The following is a 25,079-nucleotide window of genomic DNA, read 5'->3' on the forward strand; positions in this document are numbered from 1 at the left end:
TCAGGGCAATTTACAGTCAAATGTGAGAATCAGAAGGGCTCCTTGGCAGCATTTAAAGAGACTCTTGGGACTTCCCTGGTGGACCATGGTTAAAACCTTGCACTTCCAACGCAGGGGGCGTGGGTTTGATCTCTGGTTGGGGAACTAAGGTCCCACATGCTGCACAGCACAACCTAAAATAAAATAAAGAGACTTCCATCTCTTTTAGTGAGAGGGTAGGAAAAATCCAAGACCAGGCATGATACTTTATTGAAAAATTTGTAGAACTTCAGGGAGGGCTCACTTCTCAGCCTGGGTAAATCACCTATGCCAAAGTCAGAGCTTCCCTTCTCAGGGAATCAGGGGGGTCTGTCCATGAGAACCATGAACCCTGAGGTTCTCCTGAGCACTCTTGGACTATATATGTAGTCTACTCACCCTTATTAGAAAAGAGTCCTCCCCCAATCTGCCTCCATCCCTGCCTCATTTGAAGATTATCCACAAATCTCAAATGATGCAGGTGCCTTAAAAGAAAACAAGTATATTCCTCAGCATCTGCCCCCCTGAGCACTTGCCTAATAATCAGGGTCAAATTTCAGCATGCTGTGCTGGATCTCCTAGAGAGACCTGCTTAACATGAACCAGTAGCAACTGGGAGAGGATGGCTGGGCATGGATCATGAGGGGTGCCAGACCAAGGGGGCAGACTATGAAACCAGGTAAGGAGAGCTTGCTTGTTTGGGGTCACTGGTGATATAGGTTTTAGCTACTTGGCAAGGGCCCTGGAGCCCTGCGAGATGAATCTAATATGTTGCTGGAGTAGTTCTTAGAAGCTTGGCAAAAGCTGTAGTTCCGAGTAATGAAGCAGAGCTGCCAGAACTGCTGCAGCAGGCTGGGGAGGATGGGCCACAAGGCTCAAAGAACTGTGGGTGCTAGAATGGACATAAAGTCCAAGGCTGGAAAACCCATCTACTGACTATGCTCCATTTATCAAGAGAGTGAGGAATGAACTGGTGAGGGGGCCACCAGGATCGCTGAGAAGCTGAGGACTGTGTACCCTCTGTAGGGTGGTAGGACAAAACATCACAAATCTGAGCTCCTCAGTAGCAGTGCAGAGGACACCATCACAGACTGTCAAAGGCTGGGGAACATTTAACTCTCAAAAGCAAGCAAAGTTGGAATAGGAGACAAGGTGGCTGACCTATGGGAATCTTCTATGAAGATGATTAGTAGAACATGATGTTCCTAGAAGCATGACAGATGAGCAGTCAACAAAATATTGCTTAATAGATATAAGTGATCTATGGGATCAAAAGTGATCAAGGGACTTCCCTGGTGGTCCAGTGGTTTAAAATCTTCCTGCCAATACAGGGAACCTAGGTTTAATCCCTGGTCAGGGAAGATCCCACACGCCACGGGGCAACTAAGCTCATGTGCCTCAACTACTGAAGCCCGTGCACCTAGAGCCTGTGCTCTGCAACAAGAGAAGCCGCTGCTTGCTGCAACTAGAGAAAGCCTGGGCACAGCAATGAAAACCCAGTGCAGCCAAAAACAAATAAATGAAGTTTTAAAAAAATCAATTGAAGAGCTTTTTTAAAAAGTGATCAAGTATGAACTGACAGAAAGCTGAACTGTTGGAATGTACCTGCTTAGCAGTTGGCATTGATTCTATGGTCTAGCAGTTGGCATTGATTCTACTCATTGATTCTATGAGTAGGGTTAGTGCTCTTAAGGTAGGAAATGTCGAGTAAAAGCTTGAGAAACGCCCACCCTCCACTGCCCATCCCACACACTAAGCCAAGACAGTAAATAAAAACCAATACTGCAAATCAGAGGTGTCCTCAAAGCGCCACTCTCAAGACTTGGTGGGTCCCCTATCACATCCGCATTACAAATTTAATACAAATGTAACCAAATTGCAGCCCCAACTTGCAGATATGATGATGGATGGAATATCATGACCAGGGTGTACCAACACCAGTGTGTACACTCTGGTACATAATATGCAGCTACTGAAATGAAAAGGAAGAGAAATAAATTGTATTTGCTTGGGATGGGCAGTAGTGTGTATTGTATATATTTAGTCTTGCCCCAAAGTTGTTAATTCTCTTGCTTGCTGTAATAGCATAGTCCAAAAGAATCTGGACCAACCAGATGTTCTATAAAATATCATACTGATCCCCTATCTTGAAGGACAGCGAAGAGGATTCTTTGGTCTATGGCAATGTTATGTGGTATCCCATAACACTGGTGAGAATCAGACACTCTGTGGCCCCGGTCAGCACCCCTACTCTCTGATGGCTCACAGAATGTCTATTTTACCGGTGTGGGAAAACACAACTTCCTCAGCCCAAAGGATCCACTTTACAGTAAAAGTCTATCAGTGGTCATGTGACTTTGGGATTCACTGTTCCTCCACAAACCATGGCATCCAGAAGATGCTAACTTGAGACTGCGGTAGGATGGGGCCCCTAAAAGATCCATCAGCCCCACTGGCTTGGAAATGACATGCTATGAGACGGGGAAGTTTTCTTCTAGAGGCTGTTTAAGGAGTACATAAACCAATGGTCTTTATGTGATGCTATGTCCCCAGGAGGGAGAAAGCACAGGTTTGGGAATGAAGTATCCAAATTCACTGTCATTTCCAGTGACCATGAATTTCTTGTGCTGGCAACTCCAGGCTCTACGGGATTAGATGTCTTAATTCTTGGGTAGGGACAAAGAATTCCACTACTTTAAAGCTGCTGGATGGTCACGCTCCTGCACAGAGTGAGCTTAAGAAGCAAGCGGGTAGAGTCAGCTTCACGGGCATATAGCCTGTGCAGCTGCATGAGACCCCATACTTAGAAGGACCCCATGCTTAGAAGGACCCCATGCTTAGAAGGACCCCATGCTTGGTTTACTGCTCTTATCATCTTGAAATAATTAAGATTTAACAAGTTGTTTCCTAAGTGAAATGTCCTAGGACAATGGAGCATGCACAAGGACAGAAGACATATGCACAGCGTATGTCTGCTTCCTTGCTGCCTCGTTTGCATGCAGGGCACACAATGCCCATGAGCATGGGATTCAAATGGACCTACTACACTTAGGCATTCAGGAGACTCAGAGGCAGTACAAAGTTAGTGTACTACATCTATGACTAAGTAAGCAGGGGTGCCAACAGCTCCAAGAAGCTGAGTTTTCTGTTCCAACCAGAAATTTCTTTGAAAGCAGAAAGAAGGGAATGACATTCTAAGAAACACATTATTCATGTTACTTCCTTGTGTCAGCCAACTACTTACACTGAAAATGATAACTAGAAGGAAAAAGGACAATAGGCCACTCAGAGTTTCTTTTCCTTTCAGTCCCTCCTTACTCATCAATAAGCTGAAGGTACTGTTGGTCAAACACATATTAAGACATGAAATAATAGCCGAGTTAGTTTTGCGCAGCATTCCCATTGTTCTAGGAAGAATAAAATATATATGCATGGTGATGGTTTAGTCACTAAAGTGTGTCTGACTCTGCGACTCCATGGACTGTAGCCTGCTAGGCTCCTCTGTCCATGGGGTTTTCCAGGCAAGAATACTGGAGTGGGTTGCCATTTCCTTCTCCTATATATACACATACATACATATATACGTATATGACTCCAAAATAAAAATTGTGTAATTTCAATGATTATGTGTATGAATTGAGTGCTCTTATGTTTGCAATTAAAATTGGCATTGCATGCTATGGAGATGAATAGTATAATTCATGCTAATAATTAAATGTTTAAATATTTCTTTACTTAGAATGACATTAAATAGCATATAAAATATTTTGACAAGTTGAGAGACAGAGACAAGGGAAGAAAGTAAATTTTAATTTTACTATCTTCAAGGGGCCCTTTCCCTATTTTCTATTTTGGCTGTACATCATTCAGGATCTTAGTTTCCCTGTCAGGGATCAAACCCATACACCCTGCAGTAGACAGATGGAGTCCTAACTACGGGACCACAAGGGGAGTCCCCCTAATTTCTCAATTAGGGGGCTCTGCATTTAATTTCTATTTTGCCCTGGCCCTGCCCATGGGTCTGAGCACGCCAGGAGTGAGCTGGAATTGATGCTGTTAGCGTACTGCCTGGTTCCCTTTATTGGACCACTCTATCTTGCCACCAGTTCCTGGGACTGTTAGCTGCTATGTCTCACCACTGCTCCCTTCTGAGAACTGCCCTTGGCTGAAGGGAGCTGCCTCACTTGGGAGGTGATCTGGGTCTGCCCTGGCAGTTTGTAGCCATACAACAGGCCAGCCCTGAGGCCTCAGTGGAGGACAACTCTATGGTGCAATGTGTGTTTCAGAGTTTCCCCAGGGAAGCAGGCAAGGCTAGACTACCCTAGATGCCATCCTTGCCTCACTTTTCCCCCTCCCCAGCCTCCTGCCCTCCTTCCTGACAGGTTTCTCCTGATGAGCACTCCTTCAACAAAGCACAGGCATTCAGATCTCTGTTGCATTCTCTGTTTCTAGGGAACCCAACCTAAGACAGTGATTTAGGGTGTACGTATATGCACACACACACTTATGTAAAAGTTTCACCAAAAAATATGCCGTTGCTTTATAGTCTTTTATTGTACTAAGTTGATCCAGTCAATTGATTTCATGACCTACTTACCAACAGGCATGACCTGCAGTTTGAAAATTACTGACCTATGGGACCCTAGAGATGGAAACAATTACTATGTCCGGATGTTAGGGTAGTGAATGTCACAGAAGGATAAATCTGAATTAGGCCTTAAGGGATGACTACAGGTTTTCCAAGTGAGTAATACAGAAGTAGTTGTTTCGGGTGAGAGTCAGGAGAGGAGTCTGTGGCTGCTTACAACAGTGCTTCTCAAAGTGCTTCCAGGGATCACTCATATTACTAGGGGTGCTTGGCAAACGCAGGTTTCTTTTTTCCCCAAATGATCCAAAAAGTATTTATTAAAAAAAATCAATATGCCAAACATCTCAAATATCTAAATCCAATTGAAGATCACAAAATGTATCTATGTTTTCCTAAAGTCTCTGCAGGTTCCAAATTGAGCCTCACTGCTCTAGAGCAACACTGTCTAATTGAACTTCCTGCAATAGTGAAAATGTTCCATATCTGCACTACCCAGTATAGCAGTCCAATGTGGCTATGGAGTTACTTGAAAAAATATGCAGGTTTCATGACACTAGTCAAATTCCCCGATTCAGCATCTCAAGTGGAAGGCCCTAGCATCTGCATTCGAAACAAGTTCCCTGGGTGATACTTCTGTGCAGTAAAATCAGGAAGTTCACTGATCTGGGCCACGGGGAACAAGAGCACTCCCAACCCTTCTTTTTCAGGTGGACTTCAGCTTGAGATGCCTGGAGTCAGAGAAGGCTTTCTGGACAGGTGGCATGGAGACAGAGACAAGTAGAAGAGCAAACTGCTTTGGCGTGCACATGAACGGAGGACCACCACACATGAAGCCTTCTCTGACCCTCGGCTGGAGGTGGTTCTCCTTAAGGGAAATTCGGAACACGTTTTGTGCACCTCTTCACGCACCCCACCCTGAAATGCATTCATTGTCTGTGTACATGCCTCATTTCTTCCACAACAATCTCAAGGGCAGGCTTTCTATGTCTAGGTATTTCTGTTTTCATTCTTTCAATCAAGAAAGTCTCTTAGGCATAAAGAACTGTTTCAAATGCCGGTTGTATGAACAGGACAGCCAACATCTGCTTTCTTTTGCTTTTCCAACATGTCCCTTCGTGCAAACACACAGGAATGCTCAGTAAAGACCCCGGCATAACGAATGAACAAATAGACCTAAAGTTATCCTGCCTTCAATTAAATAGTAGTTGACTGGCCACAGGGTTTTCTGGTCTCCTGTAGCCTGCAGAAGCTATTGGAGGCAGGGCCCTGAGAACGCAGCATTACCGTGTCACTCATACCAGCACTGATCAACTACAGCCATTTCAGAATCAAGAGCATAGTCACACATCATCCTCAGGGTCACCAACATGTCCTTTGTCTTCAACCAGGAAGACTACCCTTTCTCAGCACTGTACCTCTCCTTTTTAAAAAGACAAGAAAATATGAATGCATAGTTTGACTCTTCAACTCTCCAGAATCTTACTTTCCCAAAGTTTTCACTCTGTAGAGAAATAAAGCTAATGAGGTTTTCCCCAGAGTCTCTAGTTACTTTGAGTGTGCTTCTTCCTTTCCTTCACTCTATTCTTGAGGATAATAAGAGCTTAGAGCACTCTATTCTTGAGCACTTACACGAGCCAGGCATGGTTCTAAGTGCATTACCCAGGTTATTTGCTTCTAGCAGAATAGACAATGACCCTGAAGAAATGGTTTACCTCATTCTGTTCATCTGCTTGTATGCTTTGCTGATTTTTTCTCAGTATTATATTTCCTTTGTCAATTATGAAATCATCTCCTTGTTGCTGGAAATACACATCGCATGTAGGCAAAGCAGTTGCTAATATCTTAAAAAGAAAAGAAATGGTAGTTTAAGTAACGAACAACGGTTTTAATTTTACCATAGTTGAAGAGTTTCAGATTCTACCATAATTTAAAAGGGAATCATGCTGCTGCTGCTGCTGCTGCTGCTTAGTCGCTTCAGTCGTGTCCGACTCTGTGCGACCCCAGAGACAGCAGCCCACCAGGCTCCCCTGTCCCTGGGATTCTCCAGGCAAGAACACTGGAGTGGGTTGCCATTTCCTTCTCCAAAAGGGAATCATGATTCTCACTTAATAGCTTCGGGAGGAAGTCATGGAGGCAGCTTAAACTTTTTTGTTTCTCTGTGAAAATGTGAAATTTTAGGTGGTTATAAGGCTATGTGTTGAGTTTTCTTTTCAAGGGCTATTATACTAGTGTAATTTTAAACTGGGAAAACATTTATTCTTTGCTATTGGTTTTATGGTGTTTTGAACATTAACAATATGCATGATATACCAATTCAAAGATTTATTAGATGTTGTAATTTTGACACCTTCAGACCAATTTCTCTTAGTTCTCATGGTCTGTAAAATTTGGCTTTAAATGTTTCCATAAGAGATTATATCAGGACAGCAAAATTCCACCAACTAAACTAAAACAGCAGAATTGCATCCATACAACTTCAGTTTCCTTAAAATCCTGGGTTTTGTGGGACTCACTTTTATATTATCTCCTAGTCATTCAGTTGTCTACACAACTGAATGTGTGAATTAGAATCTCCAATTGTTAAAATCTTCAATCAGTTAGAAGCTCCAATTGTTCATTTCCAGGTTTTCGCTGTACCCTGTGTATTAATCACTCAGTTGTGTCTGACTCTTTCTGACTCCATGGACTGTAGCCTGCCAGGCTCCTCTGTCCATGGAATTCTCCAGGCAAGGATACTGGAGTGTGCAGTCATTCCCTTCTCCAAGGGATCTTCCCAAGCCAGGGATTGAACCTGGGTCTCCTGCATTGCAGGCAGATTTGTTACTGTCTGAGCCACCAGGGAAGCCCCTATATGTTTGCTGGATGTTTCACTGTGAGTTTTACAGACAGTTTTTAATTTCACAGATGCTCTGGTTGTTCACTGTGAGTGGGAAGCCCTGAGCCCTCTATTCTAGTGGTCACTGTTCAGACTCTTGACTAGGCTGTTCAGTCAGCTCCTTTGGACAGGACCCCCAGGATTATGTTTATTTGTCCTCTTCATTTTTTCCCCTCACTAATTATGTTCATCTTACAACACAAAATCATAAACTATTTTACTAATTTTACACAGAAAGCATATTATGGAATACTATAATAAATGCCATAGTATGTTAAATTCAATCAATATTAACTTTTTTGGCCATGTTTAATTTCTATAAGAAAACAAGTCAGGTGCTTCCCAAACTGTGTACAAATCATGTGGGGATCTTGCTAACATGCAGACTGGATTCAGTAGGTCTAGATGGAGGCTGAGAGTCTCCAAGTCTAATGAATCCACAGATGATGCCACTGTTGTTGGTCTGCCCACCATATTTTGAGTAGCAAGGATGTTGCCATAGACTGAATGCTTGTGTTCCCCTGCTAAATTCCTATGTTGAAATCGAATCTCCATTGTGATGGTCTTAGGAGGCGGGGTTCTGCGAGGTGATTAGGTCATGAAGGCAGAGTCCTCATGAATGGGATTAGTGCCCTTACAAAAGACGCCTGAGAGAAATCCCTTGTTATGTGAGGACTTAGTGAAAAAAACAGCCATCTAAGAACCAGGAAGAGGGTCTCAGACATTGAATCGGTAGGTACCCTGACCTTGGACTTCCCAGCCTTCAGAACTGTGAGAAATAAGTTCATGTTGTTTATAAGCCATCCAGTCTATGGTATTTTTAGCAGCCTGCACAGACTAAGAAAGATTAGATAGACAGGTAGGTATATATGGATGGATGGATAGATGTAGATATATAGATATCTTTTTGAAGACCTACCAAGAAAGTTAATTGTCATTCTTCTTAGCTCTCCAATTTGAGTATTAAAACAATTACTTGTAAGATGGGTTTTGGATTCATGTCCCTTTGTGTCTCCGTTTTCCATCCTCTCTCTTCTCCCTGAAACTGGCCCCTTCTCCATCCCTGTCTGGACTACTGCAGATGGTGCTGCTCCAAACCAGGCTCTACTCCCGCTGGATGGTGTCTATGAGGACACAGAGGCAGTCTTTGTCACGTCATTCCTTTGCTCAGAAAGATTCAAAATTTAGTCTCTTTAATGGTGGTGGTTTAGCTGCTAAGTTGTGTTCAACTCTTTCAACACCATGGACTGCAGTGCACCAGGCTTCTCTGTCCGTGGGATTTTCCAGTCAAGAATACTGGAGTGGGTGGTCATTTCCTTCTCCAGGGGATCATCCCGACCCAGGGATCAAACTCGAGTCTTCTGCATAGAAGGCAGACTCTTTACTATTGAGCCACCAGGGAAGCCCAGCCTCTTTAGTAGGAAAATCTAATTTTATCTTCCAGTACTTCTTCTCTACGTAAACTTTCTGTTCTACCTGTGAATACACCTGCGTTGTTTCTCCTCTGAGTTATTATTTGGAACTTTTCTGGCTGGATTGTCTTTTCCCCAAGTCCACCAATGGAAACAATTAGTTTCAAGGCTCAGTCCAGATGATTCTACCTGTGTGTTAAGTCCATTCATAAAGATTCAGTCATGGCTCTAAAATCCTGAAGCACTTATGGACTCTTCTTGTTTTACGGCACTGTCCCCATCTTGAGCTATTTAAGAAAAGTATTGCTGCTGCTGCTAAGTCGCTTCAGTCGTGTCCGACTCTGTGCGACCCCATAGACGGCTGCCAACCAGGCTCCTCCGTCCCTGGGATTCTCCAGGCAGGAACACTGGAGTGGGTTGCCATTTCCTTCTCCAATGCGTGAAAGTGAAAAGTGAAAGTCCAGTCGCTCGGTCGTGTCCGACTCTTCGCGACCCCATGGACTGCAGCCCAACAGGCTCCTCCACCCATGGGATTTTCCAGGCAAGAGTACTGGAGTGGGGTGCCATTGGGCACAGACCTTAACTAATCCCTTTCTATGCCAATCAGCCTGGGTCTCAGAATTATGCACCTGGCTGTAAACTGGGGTTCTCGTGACACTTTCCCTGGGTTTGATCATTTTCTAGAATGACTCACAGAGCTCACAGAATCGCTTATTTATGCTTACTGTTTTTTTTTTTGTATAATAAAGGATATGATGAAAGGATATAGATGAACAGTCAGATGAACATGTACATAGGGTGAGGACTGGAAGAGACCCAGACACAGGAGTGATAGGGTAACAGGCAGGAAGGCCAGGGGTCTCCAAATGGAGGAAATAGCCTGCAAGTGTCAGACATTTTTCTCTCTCTTAAGCCGCAGGAGGAAACAAACTAGCAATATTTTTTTCCTTCTCTATACAAATTTAAAGAGAGGTTTCTCTTAAAATACTGTGTTGCCATAATGACACCTGGTTTCGCCTGAAGTTAGCTATTCTTGAGCCTAGAGATAACCAATGCCTTTTTCTTATGGAAAAGTTTGTCTTAAGCTATGCTAATGTACTACGCCTTTACCCCAAACTCTGTCTCCAAGTCGGTTCCGCCTCTTGGCCCAAAACCTACTTGACAAACCAGTTTGTTATACTCAGATATTGTTCCCCTAATCTATGTAAATGAAACTATTTGTATGGTGGTCTGCCCTTCTTTAAGATTCAAGTTAATTATTTTATGGCCCAGGATAAACCATTTGGTGCCATTCTGAATTATAAGACATTCCTTTCTTTCATTAACAGACTGCTAGTGACTATATAACATCCAGCTAAAGACTAGCAAGGGGGTGCTCTTTCTGCCCCCTTCTGATGCCTATGTCAGAAGCTTTCTCTATCTCCTTTATGCTTTAATAAAACTTTATTACACAAAAGCTCTGAGCGATCAAGCCTGGTCTCTGGCCCCGGATTGAATTCTTCTCCTCTGGGGAACAAGAATCCCGGTGTATTCGCGTGATTCAACAACAACCTTTCAGGAGCTTCTGTCTCCTTGGAGCTGGGCTGCACCACCCCCAGCACACTGATGTGGCCACCAACCTGGCTGTTCTCTGAACCCAGTACTTGCGGGAATTGTATGGAGGCTTTAGCCCACAGACTTGACGGATCGTTACCTCAATCTCCCTCACCTCTTCCCTTCCTGGAGGATAGGGTGTGGGGCTAAAAGTTTCAAGTGTCTAATACTTTCTGGTGACCAACCACTGACCTGAAGCCATCCAGAGTTACCTCATCAGGACAAACGACACTCCTCTCACCCAGGAAAGTCCAAAGGATTTAGTAGTTCTGTGTCAGCAGCCAGGGTCAAAGACCAAACATTAGAACAAAGGATGCTCCTGGTGCTCTCATCCCTTAGAAAAGCTCAAAGGTTCTAGGAGCTCTGGGCCGGGAACCAGGAACCAACATCATTAGGTATATTTTTTTCTATTATTTCATGATAGTTGGAGCCTAAATATCAATATTCTCTTCCCAAAGTTGTTTTTTTTTTTTTTTTTTTTTTTCCCAGTTACTCTCATAAATCTGCAACACTAAAAACCATGAAGAAGAATCCAGACATGGGATTGTTTTATCTTGACTCTACCCATTGCAGTGCTGAATCGAGGTCAGGACAGTGCAAGCCTTCTCTTCCTGCCCCACTTTTAGTCAGGAAGAGAGCAAATTCCAAGCCTCTTCAGGAGTATCTTCATCCCTCCCACCAGTCATGTCCAGATTAGGAAGAGATCTCAGGAAATGACTTAGTCACTGGAACCTGGGATGAGTTCCCAGTTTTCCATCCAATCCTGCCCTTAGAGTCAACTTTCATACGCCTTCTCCCCTTAAAGTCATTGCCTTTTCCTGTGTCAGATTCCTGCCTGTGGCTGGAGTCACAGGCGTGTGAGTGCTATCAGAGTCTAACTTAACTTTTCTCTGTTGGGTTCGGATGCTTGTGTTTGTCCCCCTCATAAGACTTTGAGATAAATATTTTTAGGGAGCATGCCCCACAGGACTGTGACTTGTAATGAATGGGACCAAGGGGGCATTTTCAATCACACACCCCTACAACCAGCGCTGAGGACTGCTAATCCAAGATCAGCTTCAGGAGGTTGGTGAGCACATCTTACACTTGGTTTGGTACCAGATTCATTCACTCAGTAGCAGAGATTCACAGCTTTCTGTTATGCACCAATCACAGCGCTCTGCACTAGAGCCACAGTGGTGATGGAATAACACACACCCTCCCTTCCCTCTCACGGCTTATAGTGTCATCAGGGAACGCTCAATAAACGTTCCCTATCTGACGGGTACCTTGAAAGAGCAAGAGTCAAGTTTGTGTAATCACAACTTAATCCAATTCACACTTCTGTGCCAGCCTCTGTGTTGGAATGGGGCTATAAAAATAAAATAGAATGCAAACTCTGCCCTTAAGACTTTATAGAATCTGCAATTCCGTAATAGAATCAACTCTGCTCCGTGTTTGTGGGCAAAACCACTCTCTTCCGGGTACCTTACCCACAATCTCAAGGGTGTGCTTTAAGTATTTACCTACACTCCACCAGATGAAGTCTGTAAGGAGAGTCAGTGAAATACGAACCAAAGGTGCCAGGCCCTGAAGCGGCGTGGCTTCCTCCGCCTCGTAGAGGTAGAAATTCAAAGGAGCAAAGAAATAGCCAGGCGCTGGCTCAGCGCAGCTGCGACCTGTGACGTGGGGGCGACAGTCACACTGCCCATTCTTGGGTGAGCACCTGTGGGGAAACAAACCCACCTTGTGAAAAAAAAGTGGAGGTGGGGGGGCAAGTGTAAGATAAGGGCCTAGGGGTGCTGGGGTAAGTGCCCTCTGGATTTGAGTCCATTCTTTGAGTCCATCAATCAGTCATTCTGGGGAAGATGTGGAGAGGCAATGGGATCTACAGGTCTGGTGTTTTTATTAACTTTTTATTTTATATTGGAGTATAGTTGATTAACAATGTTGTTCTAGTTTCAAGTGTACAGCAAAATGATTCAGCTATACATACACATGTATCTATTCTTTTTCAAATTCTTTTTGAATATAGTTCCCTGTGCTATACACTAGATTCTTGCTTGTTATCCATTTTAAATACAGCAGTATGTTCATGTCAATCCCAAACTTCCCATCTATCCCTCCCCTAGCCATTTTCTCCTTATGGTAACCATAAGCTCATTCTCTCAGCTCTACAGGTCTGATCTTGACAAACCAACCCAGATCCATGAAACCCTGGTCACCACTTCTGTCCTCAGTGGCTCTCTGCTTCTCCTCTAAAAACTGCACAAAGGAGAATGCTGGACCTCTCTTTACACGCTGACAAGACGTTGGTGTTTCAGGTGGGTCAGGTCATACATGTGCAGTGATATTTCCCACCACCTTGGGATTCCCAAGTAACAGAACTGTTTTCTCAGCCTCAGAAATACCTGAAGTGAAAGAAATCAAGTGGGCTATCTTTAATGTCTCAAGATTGCTGCTTTTCAACGCCCTTTGCCTGCGTGGAATGACTTCACTTCCGACTGTCAGCATGTCCTCATAAGTGTGCTTTTGCTTATTTTATGGAAATGGGGCTGAGGAATACTGCCACAAAACTCACTCATTTTACTGACTGACTTGTTGGAATAAGCACCTCCAATATCACAGTTGCAGGGAGAACATCAATGGAGGTGATTTTCTAGTCCCCAGTATCCAGCCTACAAACAGAAAATGCTCAGTTGAGTCCAGTTGTGAAGCTACCTGCTTCTCTGAAGTATGGTATTAATATTAAAAGCACTACAAGTCAATTGTCAACAGTAAACAGCCACAGGGCCTGAACAATCACACAGCAGCTTGCTTGCCTATAGCCCTGATAATGATCTTCTAAAAGTAAACATCTATTCCCAGGACTCACGAAGAGGGTAGGTAGGTTGTCTATGTATTGCTTCGAATGGAATTGCAATGGATAATCACTAAGGACCTACCACATAGCACAGGGATGTCTATTCAATATTCTGTGAAAACCTAAATGAGAAAAGAATCTGAAAAAGAACAGATATAGGTATAACTGAATCACTTTGCTGTATACCTAAAATACAACATTGTAAATCAACTATACTCCAATTAAAAAAAAAAAAGAAATGCAATAGAAATCTCACAGTTCTTCTGATAGCACAAATTTTAGCTTCAAGCTGGGTTGTTTAAGGCCAGTCAGGAGAAATTCTTCAACTAGCCTACTTGCAACTGTTTGCATAAAACCAATGGAGTCTCTTACTATAAAACCCCTAGGGATTTTTACTTCCACACTACAGCAATGTTTGTGAGTTAAAAAAAAAAATTATTCAGCTGATAGTGAGATCTTGTATGAATTATCACCGTTCAGTAGAATCGCTTACTTATAAATAATTGTTTTGGCATAACAAACTCTCCCCATGTGAGAGATCCAACTCTCTTCTTCAAGACTTTTCTCATCATTGCAACATCTTGACCTTTATTCGATATAAACAGCTGGTGAGATACAAACAACTACCTCTCAATTCTGACGTTTACTATAAAAGACTCAGAAAAAGACTCCCCTGCTCAAATATCTATTTAACAAGCTCAGGTGAAATTAAGATCTAGGTTGGCATGGAATTCTCATTTGAAATGGGTTTGTTAAGTATCCATATTTTTTGTTGTTATCTTGGTACAATTTTATGCCCAGTTTTACTCAAACAGATTTATTTTAAACATTAAAAGTTGGCACAATTTGTTACATAACACAGCTAAGGGCTTTTGAAATCTTTTTCCCCAAACCAAACTTCAGTTTCGGCAAAAGCAATGTGAACTGAGCTGCTTTTCTCAGGCTGGGGTTGTGAGAACCCCCGCGAGGCAGCATATGCTGTAATGCTGGCCCCCAGTGCACCATCGACAGATCTGCATGGGGTACCAAGCAGAGGCCTTGGCTCAGCCATGATGGACAAGATTCCCCAATAGTGGCCCCCGCTCAGTTAGTTTCCTTTTGCAAGAACAATGGCAGTTAACTAGCTAAGAAAAAAAGTCAGCCCGAGTCTAAGGTTTGTCTGGAACGATGTGATGTGGTGTCTCTGTTGACCTGTTCACTAGCTCTACACTATTTTGTGTTGCCCGTTCATGGTCATGGAACTTGGCCCAGCTCACCTTCCAACAAGAAACTTCTAGATTACCTGTCCTGTGGTAGAGTTCCCTTTTCATCTTTTCTCCTTGCTGTCTTTTCCCTCCTCCTCTGCCTCATCCCCATGTGTTTTCAGTAAAGCAACTTACAGTATTAGCACAAACTATGTTGTAACAGACATATGTTTCTTATTTATCAGCTACATTTCTTCAGACACATCAAGGTCACTGTTCTTTTATTAGGTTAAGTTTTTGTTTTTTCTTTCTAAAATGTCACGGTGGGCTGCCAAGTTTGGAGGACAAAGGAAAGAGCTGGATTTTTAACTCTCTAAATGCATGACACATTTCTTATGGCGGGAACATGTTTTATTTTGCTAATTTGAGACATACATGCTCATGTGTGTAGTAGTCTGTGAAAAATCCAAGGGCTTATTTCCCACAGGAATCTACAATACATTTAAACTTGATTTTTTTTTTAATGAGCTCATCCAAAAATAATTTTGGGCAAGGAGTGGTAGGGGTGGGAAACTGACTGTATATTAAAAGACTCCATGATCTGGTAGCCTTAACAAGGGGTTGGTGGGTGGGTGGGGTGGGGGGCAGCAAATAAATGCTCTTACACTCTATTGCTTGCACTTTCAGGAGAAGAACAGATAAAAACTATTGTCTGGGTGGGTTCAGATCCATTGGGTAAATGTTATGCTGGTAAATGTTTAACAACTAGCTTTCTGCAGAAAGATAGGGGCTGATTTCCAGTGTTTGCTGACTTCTGCAGCATAAATCCTTTTACCACAGGAGTACTGAAATAAAACAGGGCAAGGAAAGTGATCAACAAGACCAAGTCTCTTCTAGTCAATGGCAGTAGAAGACCACATCACTCCCTAAAGCGGGGGATTTTGTGCTCAGTTGCATCTGACTCTTTGTAACCCTGACAGGCTCCTCTGTCCCTGGGGATTCTCCAGGCATGATTACTGGACTGGATTGCCATCCCCTCCTCCAGGGGATCTTCCCAAACCAGGGATCAAACCCAGGCCTCCCGCATTGCAGGCAGATTCTTTTACCATCTGAGCCACCAGAGAAGCCCCCCTAAAAGGGGAATCAGAGGCAAATACATACAGTGCATTCTTCACAGTGTAGTCCTGTAGCAAACGACTGACACAAGCATTGGCCTGTATCCACATCACAGGTCAAGAGCAGCAGACTCCCAAGGGGGTGACAGTCGCAGGCTGAAAGCACATCGAACATAGTTATTCTCATTTTGACTTCTTCACATTGGTAAACCTTATTAGCTTACATTGAGCAAAACATGGCCATGAGAACCCTGAGCAGCCTGCCCTGCCAAGTTCACTGTCTGCCTGGCCGCACCACTATTGCACTTCATTCAACTTTCCCCAGGAAAGCCAATGCCAGACACTCTCAGAGCCCTCATGTGGTTCTGCTGCTGCTGCTAAGTCACTTCAGTCGTGTCCGACTCCGTGTGACCCCATAGACGGCAGCCCACCAGGCTCCCCCGTCCCTGGGACTCTCCAGGCAAGAACACTGGAGTGGGTTGCCATTTCCTTCTCCAATGCATGCAAGTGAAAAGTGAAAGTGAAGTTGCTCAGTCGTGTCTGACTCTTAGTGACCCCATGGACTGCAGCCCACCAGGCTCCTCCATCCATGGGATTTTCCAGGCAAGAGTACTGGAGTGGGATGCCATTGCCTTCTCCATCATGTGGTTCTACTGGGTGCCAATTAGGAGGAGACAAGAGGTCATGCATGTTGGGGAGTGGGGCACAGTTCTCCTAAGTGATGCTGGCTGGATTAAGTGACTAGGGGCAAGTGTTTCTAAGCATCGTGGTTATTATTAATGGCTCCCTCTCTGGCAGATGCCATCTATTATAACCCTTTCTCTCCTCTTTTTTAGCGCCTCTTTACTTTTTTTCTTTTTTATTGTCTCTCTCTTTTTCTCTTCCACTCATAGGTATTGTTGAATTCTGTTTATGTTGTGAAGGCTAAGAAATTGTGCAACCAGAGCAAGATAGGTGTTTTCCCTGCTGAATCTGCTACAGGAAAAGCTAATGTGCTTGAAAACAGCCCAAATGTCCTTCAACTGATGAGTGGATAAATATTCCAAAGGATGGAATATTATTTAGCAATGAAAAGATATGAAGTTGCTACAACATGGATAAACCTTGAAAACATTGTGGTAAGCAAGAAAAGCCAGACACAAAACACCACACATTATATGATTCTCCTTTATGAAATGTCCACAATAGGCAAATCTATAGAAACAGAAGCATCATTGACTCAATGGATGTAAATTTGAGCAAACTCTGGGAAATACTGGAGGACAGAGGAGACTGGCATGCTACAGTCCATGGGGTCACAAAGAGTCAGACACGACTTAGTGACCAAACAACATAGAAACATAAAGTAGATCAGTGCTTGACTAGGGCTGGTGGGATGGGAGGTGGTAGCTAGAGTGTTTCTTTTCTTCTTTATAGTAAAACATATATAACATAAACTTTACCATCTTCACCATTTTCAAGCACATAGTTCAATAATGTTACCTACACTAAAACTGTTGTGCAACCAGTCTCCAGAACTCTTCATCTTGCAAAACTGAAACTCTGTATCATTAAATACCATCTCTCTGTTCCTCCTCCCTCCCCCAAGCCCTTAGCAACCACCAGTCTATGTTCTGTTTCTATGGATTTCACTTAACAAAATGCTTTCAAGGTTCATCCATGTTGTAGGATGGATCAGGATTTCCCTTCTTTTTAAGGCTGAATAATATTCCATCATGCATACATACCACATTTTGTTTATCCATTCATTCATCAATGGATGCCTGGGTTGCTCCCACCTTTTGACTGTTGTGAATAGTACTTCTATTAACATAGGCATGCAAATCATCTTTAAGATGCTGCTTTCAATTTTGAGGATATATAACCAGAAATAAGAGTATGGGGTTTCTTTAAGGTAATGAAAATGTTCTAAAATTGATTGTAGTGATGGTTACACACTCTGAATATACTACAAATCATTGAATTGTATACTTTAAAAAGTGAATTGTATGGCATGTGAATTATATGTAACTAAATCTTTGACAAAAGAAAAATCAAAACAAAACCCAGTTTGGGCCCATTTCTTGGAGGGCATAATGTTAGTCAGTGAACCAGTGTAAATGCCTGGAGTACTGAGAGGTATACTGGGAAATTGGCTTAGCTATATAATTAATTACCCTGAAATTAAATTTTACATCAAATCCAAAAAGAAGAGCATTTAAAAAATAGAATGATTCATCATGCTGCTTTCTAAACATGCAAATAATCCACAGTTCCTTATATGGGTATAACACAGAGCATGACACTGTGATTAAAGGGAAATAATTAACCCAGACTTTCTGAGGAATCAGCAGCTCTCTGAGACCCCAGGCAGCCTTAAATTTCTGTGATCCTAGAGCCAAGGGGCTTCCTATTTGGCCCTCAAAAACTCTGAAGTTATTTCTATTTTCCCATGACTCCTTCCTTGCTTCTTTTTCCCCCCAGTTGAAAATTGCCTAAGAAGTCATCAATCTATGCAAAAATGCATAATGTAATTTAACAAATTTGTAGAACAGAATCCTGGTAGAGGATTTTTCTTTTTTAATTTAAAGGTTTCATAAAGGCATTAAATTTCTTGGTAGCTATCCTGCATTTGCCTGGAAAATCCCATGGGCGGAGGAGCCTGGTAGGCTGCAGTCCATGGGGTCGCTAGGAGCGACTTCACTTTCACTTTTCACTTTCATGCATTGGAGAAGGAAATGGCAACCCACTCCAGTGTTCTTGCCTGCAGAATCCCAGGGATGGGGGAGCCTGGTGGGCTGCTGTTTATGTGGTCGCACAGAGTTGGACACGACTGAAGCAACTTAGCAGCAGCAGCAGCAGCAGCAGCGGCGTTTGCTCCAGCAGTGAAAGTGTGAGCGCCCCCTGCTGGTTCTTGATGATTAAACTCAGCAAACCACCTAAAATAGTTCTCCACTAATTCACTAAAATTTGCGAGAGATTTTGTGTCACTAAAAAAAAAAAAAAAAAAAAAAAAAAAAATTTCAGAGAATGCTGGGACTTAAGTATTTACAATGACCAAATGTTAGCATTGACAGGGGCAGCTCCAAGCCTCAAAATGCATTCAAGGTGATGATCCAGCTGCTGCTGACTTACACTGACAGCCGAGGGGGTCGGTGGTGCTCAGTCCATAGTGGTTTGGCATGCATCTATCACATTTTGCTCCTTCCACGTTCTCCTTACACAGGCATTGGCCGGTCATAGGCCCCAAGTCAGAATCAGAGTGGCTCACACAAAGCCCACCAGAAATGGTCCCATCAGGGTCACACTCACAAGCTGGGGACAGATGTGCATTATCTTAATTAACTTCAAATTGTGGGAACCCTGAAATAGAAGCATACTGCTTTACCTTCACTATAACTGTTTTAGCTGTTTAAATACAATAAATATGTTTGAATAATTAAACCAGTGAGCAAGGGCTGCTTGGATATGTCTCCCATATCTCAGAACTAGAAAAATATTGAATAATACATAAATATATTTTAAAAAGAATTTTAAGTGATTCTAAAGGAAGAGGACCAGAGAAAGTCTATTATGAAAGCTAGATGTTAAGGACAGATTGATGAAAAAAAAGTAACAAACCGTAAAATTTATGTGGGTCACAAACAACCCTGAATAGCCAAAGCAATCTTAAGAAAAGAACGAAGCTGGAGCCACCATGCTTCCTGATTTCAAATTATATTACAAAACAATAGTAATCAAAAGAGCATGGCATTGGCATAAAAATAAACACATAACCCAGTGGAACAGAACAGAGGGCCCAGTGACAGACCCACACATGTATGGTCAACTAATTTATGACAAAGGAGTCAAGACTATATGCCAGGGAAATGCCAGTCTCTTCAATAAAAGACATTGGGAAGACTGAACAGCCATGTGCAAAAGAAAAAACTGGATCCCTCTCTTACACCATTCACAAAAATTAATTCAAGATGGACTGAAGACTTGAATGTGAGATCTTAAACCAGAAAACTTCTGGAAGAAAACACAGGCAGCAAACTCTTTGATATCTGTCCTGGCAATGATTGTTTGCGTTTGAAATCAAAATCAAAGGTGAACAAAAGGAAAAATAAACAAGTGGTACCATATCAAACTTAAAAGCTTCTGCACAGCAAAGGAAACCACCCACAAAATGAAGAGGCAGTCTACTGGCAAGGACAAGAAATAACAAGTGTTTTCAAGGATGTGAAGAAAGGGAACTTTTTTGTTCTGTTGATGGGAATGTAAATTGGTGCAGCCACTATGGAAAGCGATATCGACGTTCCCCCCAAATTAAAAAATATGAAATACCCAGAAATTCCATTGCTAGGTACTTATCTGAAGAAAATGAAAACACTAATTTAAAAAGATACATGAACTCTATGTTCATTGCAGCATTCTTTATAATAGGCAAGACATGGAAGCAACTTAAGCAATCAATAGATAGAATACAGAAATATACCACATTGTGTATATTTACACAATGGAATATTATACAGTCACAAAAGAATGAATTCTCGCCATTTGTGGCAAAATGGGTGGATATTTAGGGCATTATGCTTAGTGAAATAAGGTAGACAAAGACAAATACCACATGATCTCACTTACATATAGAATCTCAAAAAAATCCCCAAAGCAAACTCACAGTTACACAGAATAAATTGGTGATTTCCAGAGGTGGGGATGAGAGAGATGGGTGAAGGTAGTCAAGAGGCACAAATTTCCAGTTACAGAATAAATAAACCATTACTGTAATGTACAGCATGGTGAACATAGTTAATAGTGTATCCTACACTGAAAGTTGCTAAGACAGTAGATTTTAAAAGTCCTCATCACAAGGAAAAAATTGTAACTATGTGTGGTAATGAATGCCAACTAGACTTACTGTGGTGATAATTTTGCAATATACACAAACATGAGTCACATTCTATACCTGAAACTGATAAAATGTCATATATCAATTATATCTCAGTTTAAACATCAGATTGATTATTTTCGGGGTGATGAAAATGTTGTGGAGCTAAGTAGGGGTAGTGGTTGCAAAACATTGTGCCAGTGAATTGTGTTCACTTTAAAATGGTCAATTTTATGTTATATGAATTTCATCTCAATTTTTAAAAAGATTTTTAAAAGACTCTAAAGGTGAAAATAAGGTCAAGAGATAAGTAAGAGTGGGATGGTGTAATAAAACATGTATCATATATTTGATTTCATACACTATAAAGGCACCAAGGGACATGATAAAGAGGGGAAAAAATCACATAAAATGTTTACCAAGTCTCTGAAATATGGTTGTTAAGAAAGTAAATCTGTCCTTCCCATTACAGAAAAATATGTTACAAAGGTAAGAGCTATCATTCTTTTTGAGTCTTCTTGGAAAGGAGCACCTTCAAGAAAGAAAAAGAGAGAATAAGAAATGTTCAAATCTTTGTTTTAATTTTGGAAATCTGTTGGTGGGGCAAAAGCTTAGATGAAGAGATTTTGGAAAATGAGATAAACAGTCATATGTAACAAAAGTAACAACCTCCTCCACCTTTTTTTTTTTTTTCCAGTAGAAATTCAAACAATTAAAAGAAGGAATGTCATATGAAAAAGGATGCTGGTAATATAAGTAATTCCAGTGGGTAAAAGCTAGAAATGTAGCGCTTGACTGAGTATAAGAAAGAACAGTTGGGGCTGCCCAATACAGCAGCCTTCTTAATCACTGGAGGTCTGGTTGTGACTTTGGCATAGAGGACAGTGCATTCATTAGTAGACATGAGATGACCAACAAGGTCATCTTGTATCTTCGTGGACCTGTGTTTTCAAGGGATTCCACTTTTAAGGAAAGCAATAAAGATTTTTTAAAAATGAATATCTGGATTCTAAGAAACAACTATGTAAAGATTTATACATGTTTGCTTGGGAGTAATAAAACAAAACCCTCAAGTCTAAAGCAATGTTTACCTAACCACCATTTAGGTTAGTGTATTTAGGGGAAAAAATTTAGTCAGTTTGGAATCACTGAAGCAAACAGTTGTCAGACAGAATCTTTTGTTTGATTTTCAGTTGTTTATTACTGGATTGTGACTGGTGATAAAATCTTACTATGGAAAACTAGCACTTACTATGGAAAACTGACTTCTGTTTAGTTTGGGGAAAAACCCCACAATTTTCTTCTAATTAAAGCCAGTTGCTTCTAGGAAGGAAAGAATAAACTAAGTTCATTTTAGAAGTAGCCAAAAGGAAAAAAACTCATCTTTATCTGGGAGACACTCCAAAGGGTCAGCAATGAGCTCCAGAGTATAATTTAATTATACACAGAAATATCCTTTGGGAAAGGGAAACGGGTAAATGGCCAGTAAGTTTGAAATAATCCTTCATTGTGGCCTTTAGAGTAGAAGTCCAATAAAATCTTTTCAGGTCACACAATTAAATTTCAGCAAACATATTATTGGTGGAGTCTACCAAATATTTGTTTCTTCTGTATCACATTCAACTGTGTCTTAAATCAAAGAAGACTTAAAACTGGTCAATGCTTAGGCCTGGAATCTGATCATGTAAATATTTAGGCTCAAACTAGGACAGCTTAGAGAAAATTTATATGAGAATGCTGGTCAAATACACATCATCTGTGTACACACGCTTACAAACACATAAATATGTGCTTAGAGAAGCTAAGAAGTCTCAAAATTGTTTTTTTTTACAAGCTCCTCATTTGCCTTTCCTTGAGAAACTCCTTATTCACAAAGAATGGTTTTTAAATTTCAAATCAAGGGTACTAATTTTCTTTCCTTCTTTTCCTCCAAAAGCACTATTAAGTTAATACTAAGTGCTCTTAAAGAGCAAGACTCTGGTTGATGAACTTTATTTGAAATATTTTGTTTAGTTATTTCTAACCTCTTTTCAGATTCCCAGATTATGTTTCTAAACACTGTATTTTCCTGATTCCATCTAAGAAATTTCATCCTCATTTATAAATATAGAGCTTTATAAACATTAATAAAAGTTGTGTGTGTTTGCATGTGTGTGTGTGTATGTGTGAGAGAGAGAAAGATGGGGGCAGAAGGACAGGGAGGGAGAGAGAAGTGGATTATGGATTCTGGTAAAAAATGTAGGGCACTTAGCACATCAATTTAAAGAAATATGTTTTATGAGGACCCAATTCATAGCACCCTACTCCAGTACTCTTGCCTGGAAAATCCCATGGATGGAGGAGTCTGGTAGGCTGCAGTCCATGGGGTCGCTAGGAGTTGGACATGACTGAGCAACTTCACTTTCACTTTTCACTTTCATGCATTGGAGAAGGAAATGGCAAACCACTCCAGTGTTCTTGCCTGGAGAATCCCAGGGGCGGGGGAGCCTGGTGGGCTGCCGTCTATGGGGTCACACAGAGTCAGATATGACAGAAGCGACTTAGCAGCAGCAATTCTTTATATTAAACAGGGCATGTAAGATAAATTTCTTTTTTTTTTTTTAAGGTAAACTTTTATACAATCAGCTACCTACTGAGTAATCTGAGCAAAAATATTTCATTTATGCTTATTCCACATCATGATGATTTAAACTTTAAAATCTAGGACATTGTATGTATTTGGAGTGAATGCTGATTTACTTTTGCATGCTGCTGCTGCTGCTGCTAAGTCGCTTCAGTCGCGTCTGACTCTGTGCGACCCCAGAGATGGCAGCCCACCAGGCTCCCCTGTCCCTGGGATTCTCCAGGCAAGAACACTGGAGTGGGTTGCCATTTCCTTCTCCAGTGCATGAAAGTGAAAAGTGAAAGTGAAGTCACTCAGTCATGTCCGACTTCTAGCAACCCCATGGACTGCAGCCCACCAGGCCCCTCCATCCATGGGATTTTCCAGGCAAGAGTACTGGAGTGGCATAAAACTTCAATTTATGTATTATGATTATGTAAAGTCTGAAACTGGAGTTTCATAGCAAATGCCTCAGACTTCCCAGGTGGTGCAGTGGTAAAGAATCTGCCTGTCAATGCAGGAGCCATGGGTTCAATCCCTGGGTTAACAAGATCCCCTAGAGGAGGAAATGGCAACCCACTCCAGTAATCTTGCCTAGAGAATCCCACATAGAGAGGAGCAGGACGGGTTGCAGTCCATAGGGTTGCAAAGAGTCAGACATGAGTGAGCAAGCACGCAGCGTAATATCATTTATCTCGTTTGAAAACATGTCAACATGTATCATTTGTTGGTGAAAAACGTGTGAAAGTGTAAAAAGAAGCAAGGTAATGATAGTTTATCCATAGGAAGGAGGGTAGACAAAGAGGAGAAGTGGGTAGCTAGAATATCCCATTCATAGTGCTATAGTGTTGTAGTAATGTCCTGAAGGTGAAAGGGCAAAATACTATGTTCTGACAAAGCTAGTGGTGGGTATATTATTTATATTATATATATAAAATGTTATTTTCTATTATTTTTATCTATGCCTAAAATATTATCTTTTAAAAGTTGAGATTAATAACATGAAAAACTTGTAAACATTAAAAAAAGAAAAATGAGAGACTTCCCTGGTGGTCCAGCGGCTGAGACTCATGGGGACAGGGTTCAGTCCCTGGTCAGGGAACGAGATCCCACATGCCACAACTGAGTTCACATGCCACCACAACAAAGATTTAAGTTCCCACATACCACAGCCAAGACCTGGTGTAGCCATAAAGATGCTTTTTTTTTTTTAAAGGAAAAATGAAACAAGGTAAATTAGCTTAGCAAAACTGAACCATCTACAGCCAAATGATATAGCCAATCTCCGTACTTAATTACTTCCCTGAGCTAACACTGCAGGCCCTTGTGGCAGCTTCTGAAACTATCGCCCCCTTCTGGTTGAATCCAGACCAGGCTCCTAATTCATCAATATCAGCCCCGGGAGCTCAGTGGGTAAAGAAACTCTCTGTGGTGCAGGACACCCGGGTTCAATCCCTGGGTCAGGAAGATCCCCTCAGGAAGGAAATGGCAACCCACTCCAGTATTCTTGCCTGGAAAATCCTATGGATGGAGGAGCCTGGCAGACTACAGTCCATGGGGTTGCAAGAGTAGGACACGACTTAGCGACTGAACCACCACAGCCATGGCTGCGAGACCACAGGGCGGGACCTAGATTATCTGGCCCAACTTGTTCAGAGAGAGAAAAGCTCAGAACCAAAGTGATTTTGCAATTCCCACCGCTACGAGAGCAGTTTGGAGATGCTGCTGAGCCCAGTGGGGGCCAGTTCCATCAGCCCCTGCTCAGATGAGGGGCGAGGATGGGTCAGAGGCTGGGGACTCACGAATGCACACGTCAGGATCCGAGATGGCCTTAAGGGGGTCCCTGTAGAAGAGAGGTCTGCAGCGGTCACAGTGCTGGCCCTGGGTGTTGTGCTGGCAGTCGTCACACACGCCCCCACTGCGGCCCCCACTCGCCAGGTACGCAGTCATGTCGAAGTGACAGCAGTCAGAGTGGCCATTACAGTGATGAGCTGAAAA

The 25,079-nt window shown here is 42.0% G+C and overlaps 1 protein-coding gene across 1 annotated transcript in view; it reads right to left on the reverse strand.

Annotated features, from left to right (window-relative positions):
- The window catches only part of LAMB4 (laminin subunit beta 4), a 118,119-nt gene that overhangs the window by 69,693 nt on the left and 23,347 nt on the right, over positions 1–25,079 (reverse strand). Inside the window, 5 exon segments of the mRNA XM_055589640.1 lie at positions 12,041–12,191; positions 13,064–13,143; positions 15,674–15,783; positions 18,742–18,921; positions 24,884–25,072. Coding sequence (XP_055445615.1) covers positions 12,041–12,191; positions 13,064–13,143; positions 15,674–15,783; positions 18,742–18,921; positions 24,884–25,072 — 710 coding nt within the window.

This window comes from Bubalus kerabau, chromosome 8 (assembly GCF_029407905.1).
Source record: "Bubalus kerabau isolate K-KA32 ecotype Philippines breed swamp buffalo chromosome 8, PCC_UOA_SB_1v2, whole genome shotgun sequence".
Lineage (NCBI taxonomy): Eukaryota > Metazoa > Chordata > Mammalia > Artiodactyla > Bovidae > Bubalus > Bubalus kerabau.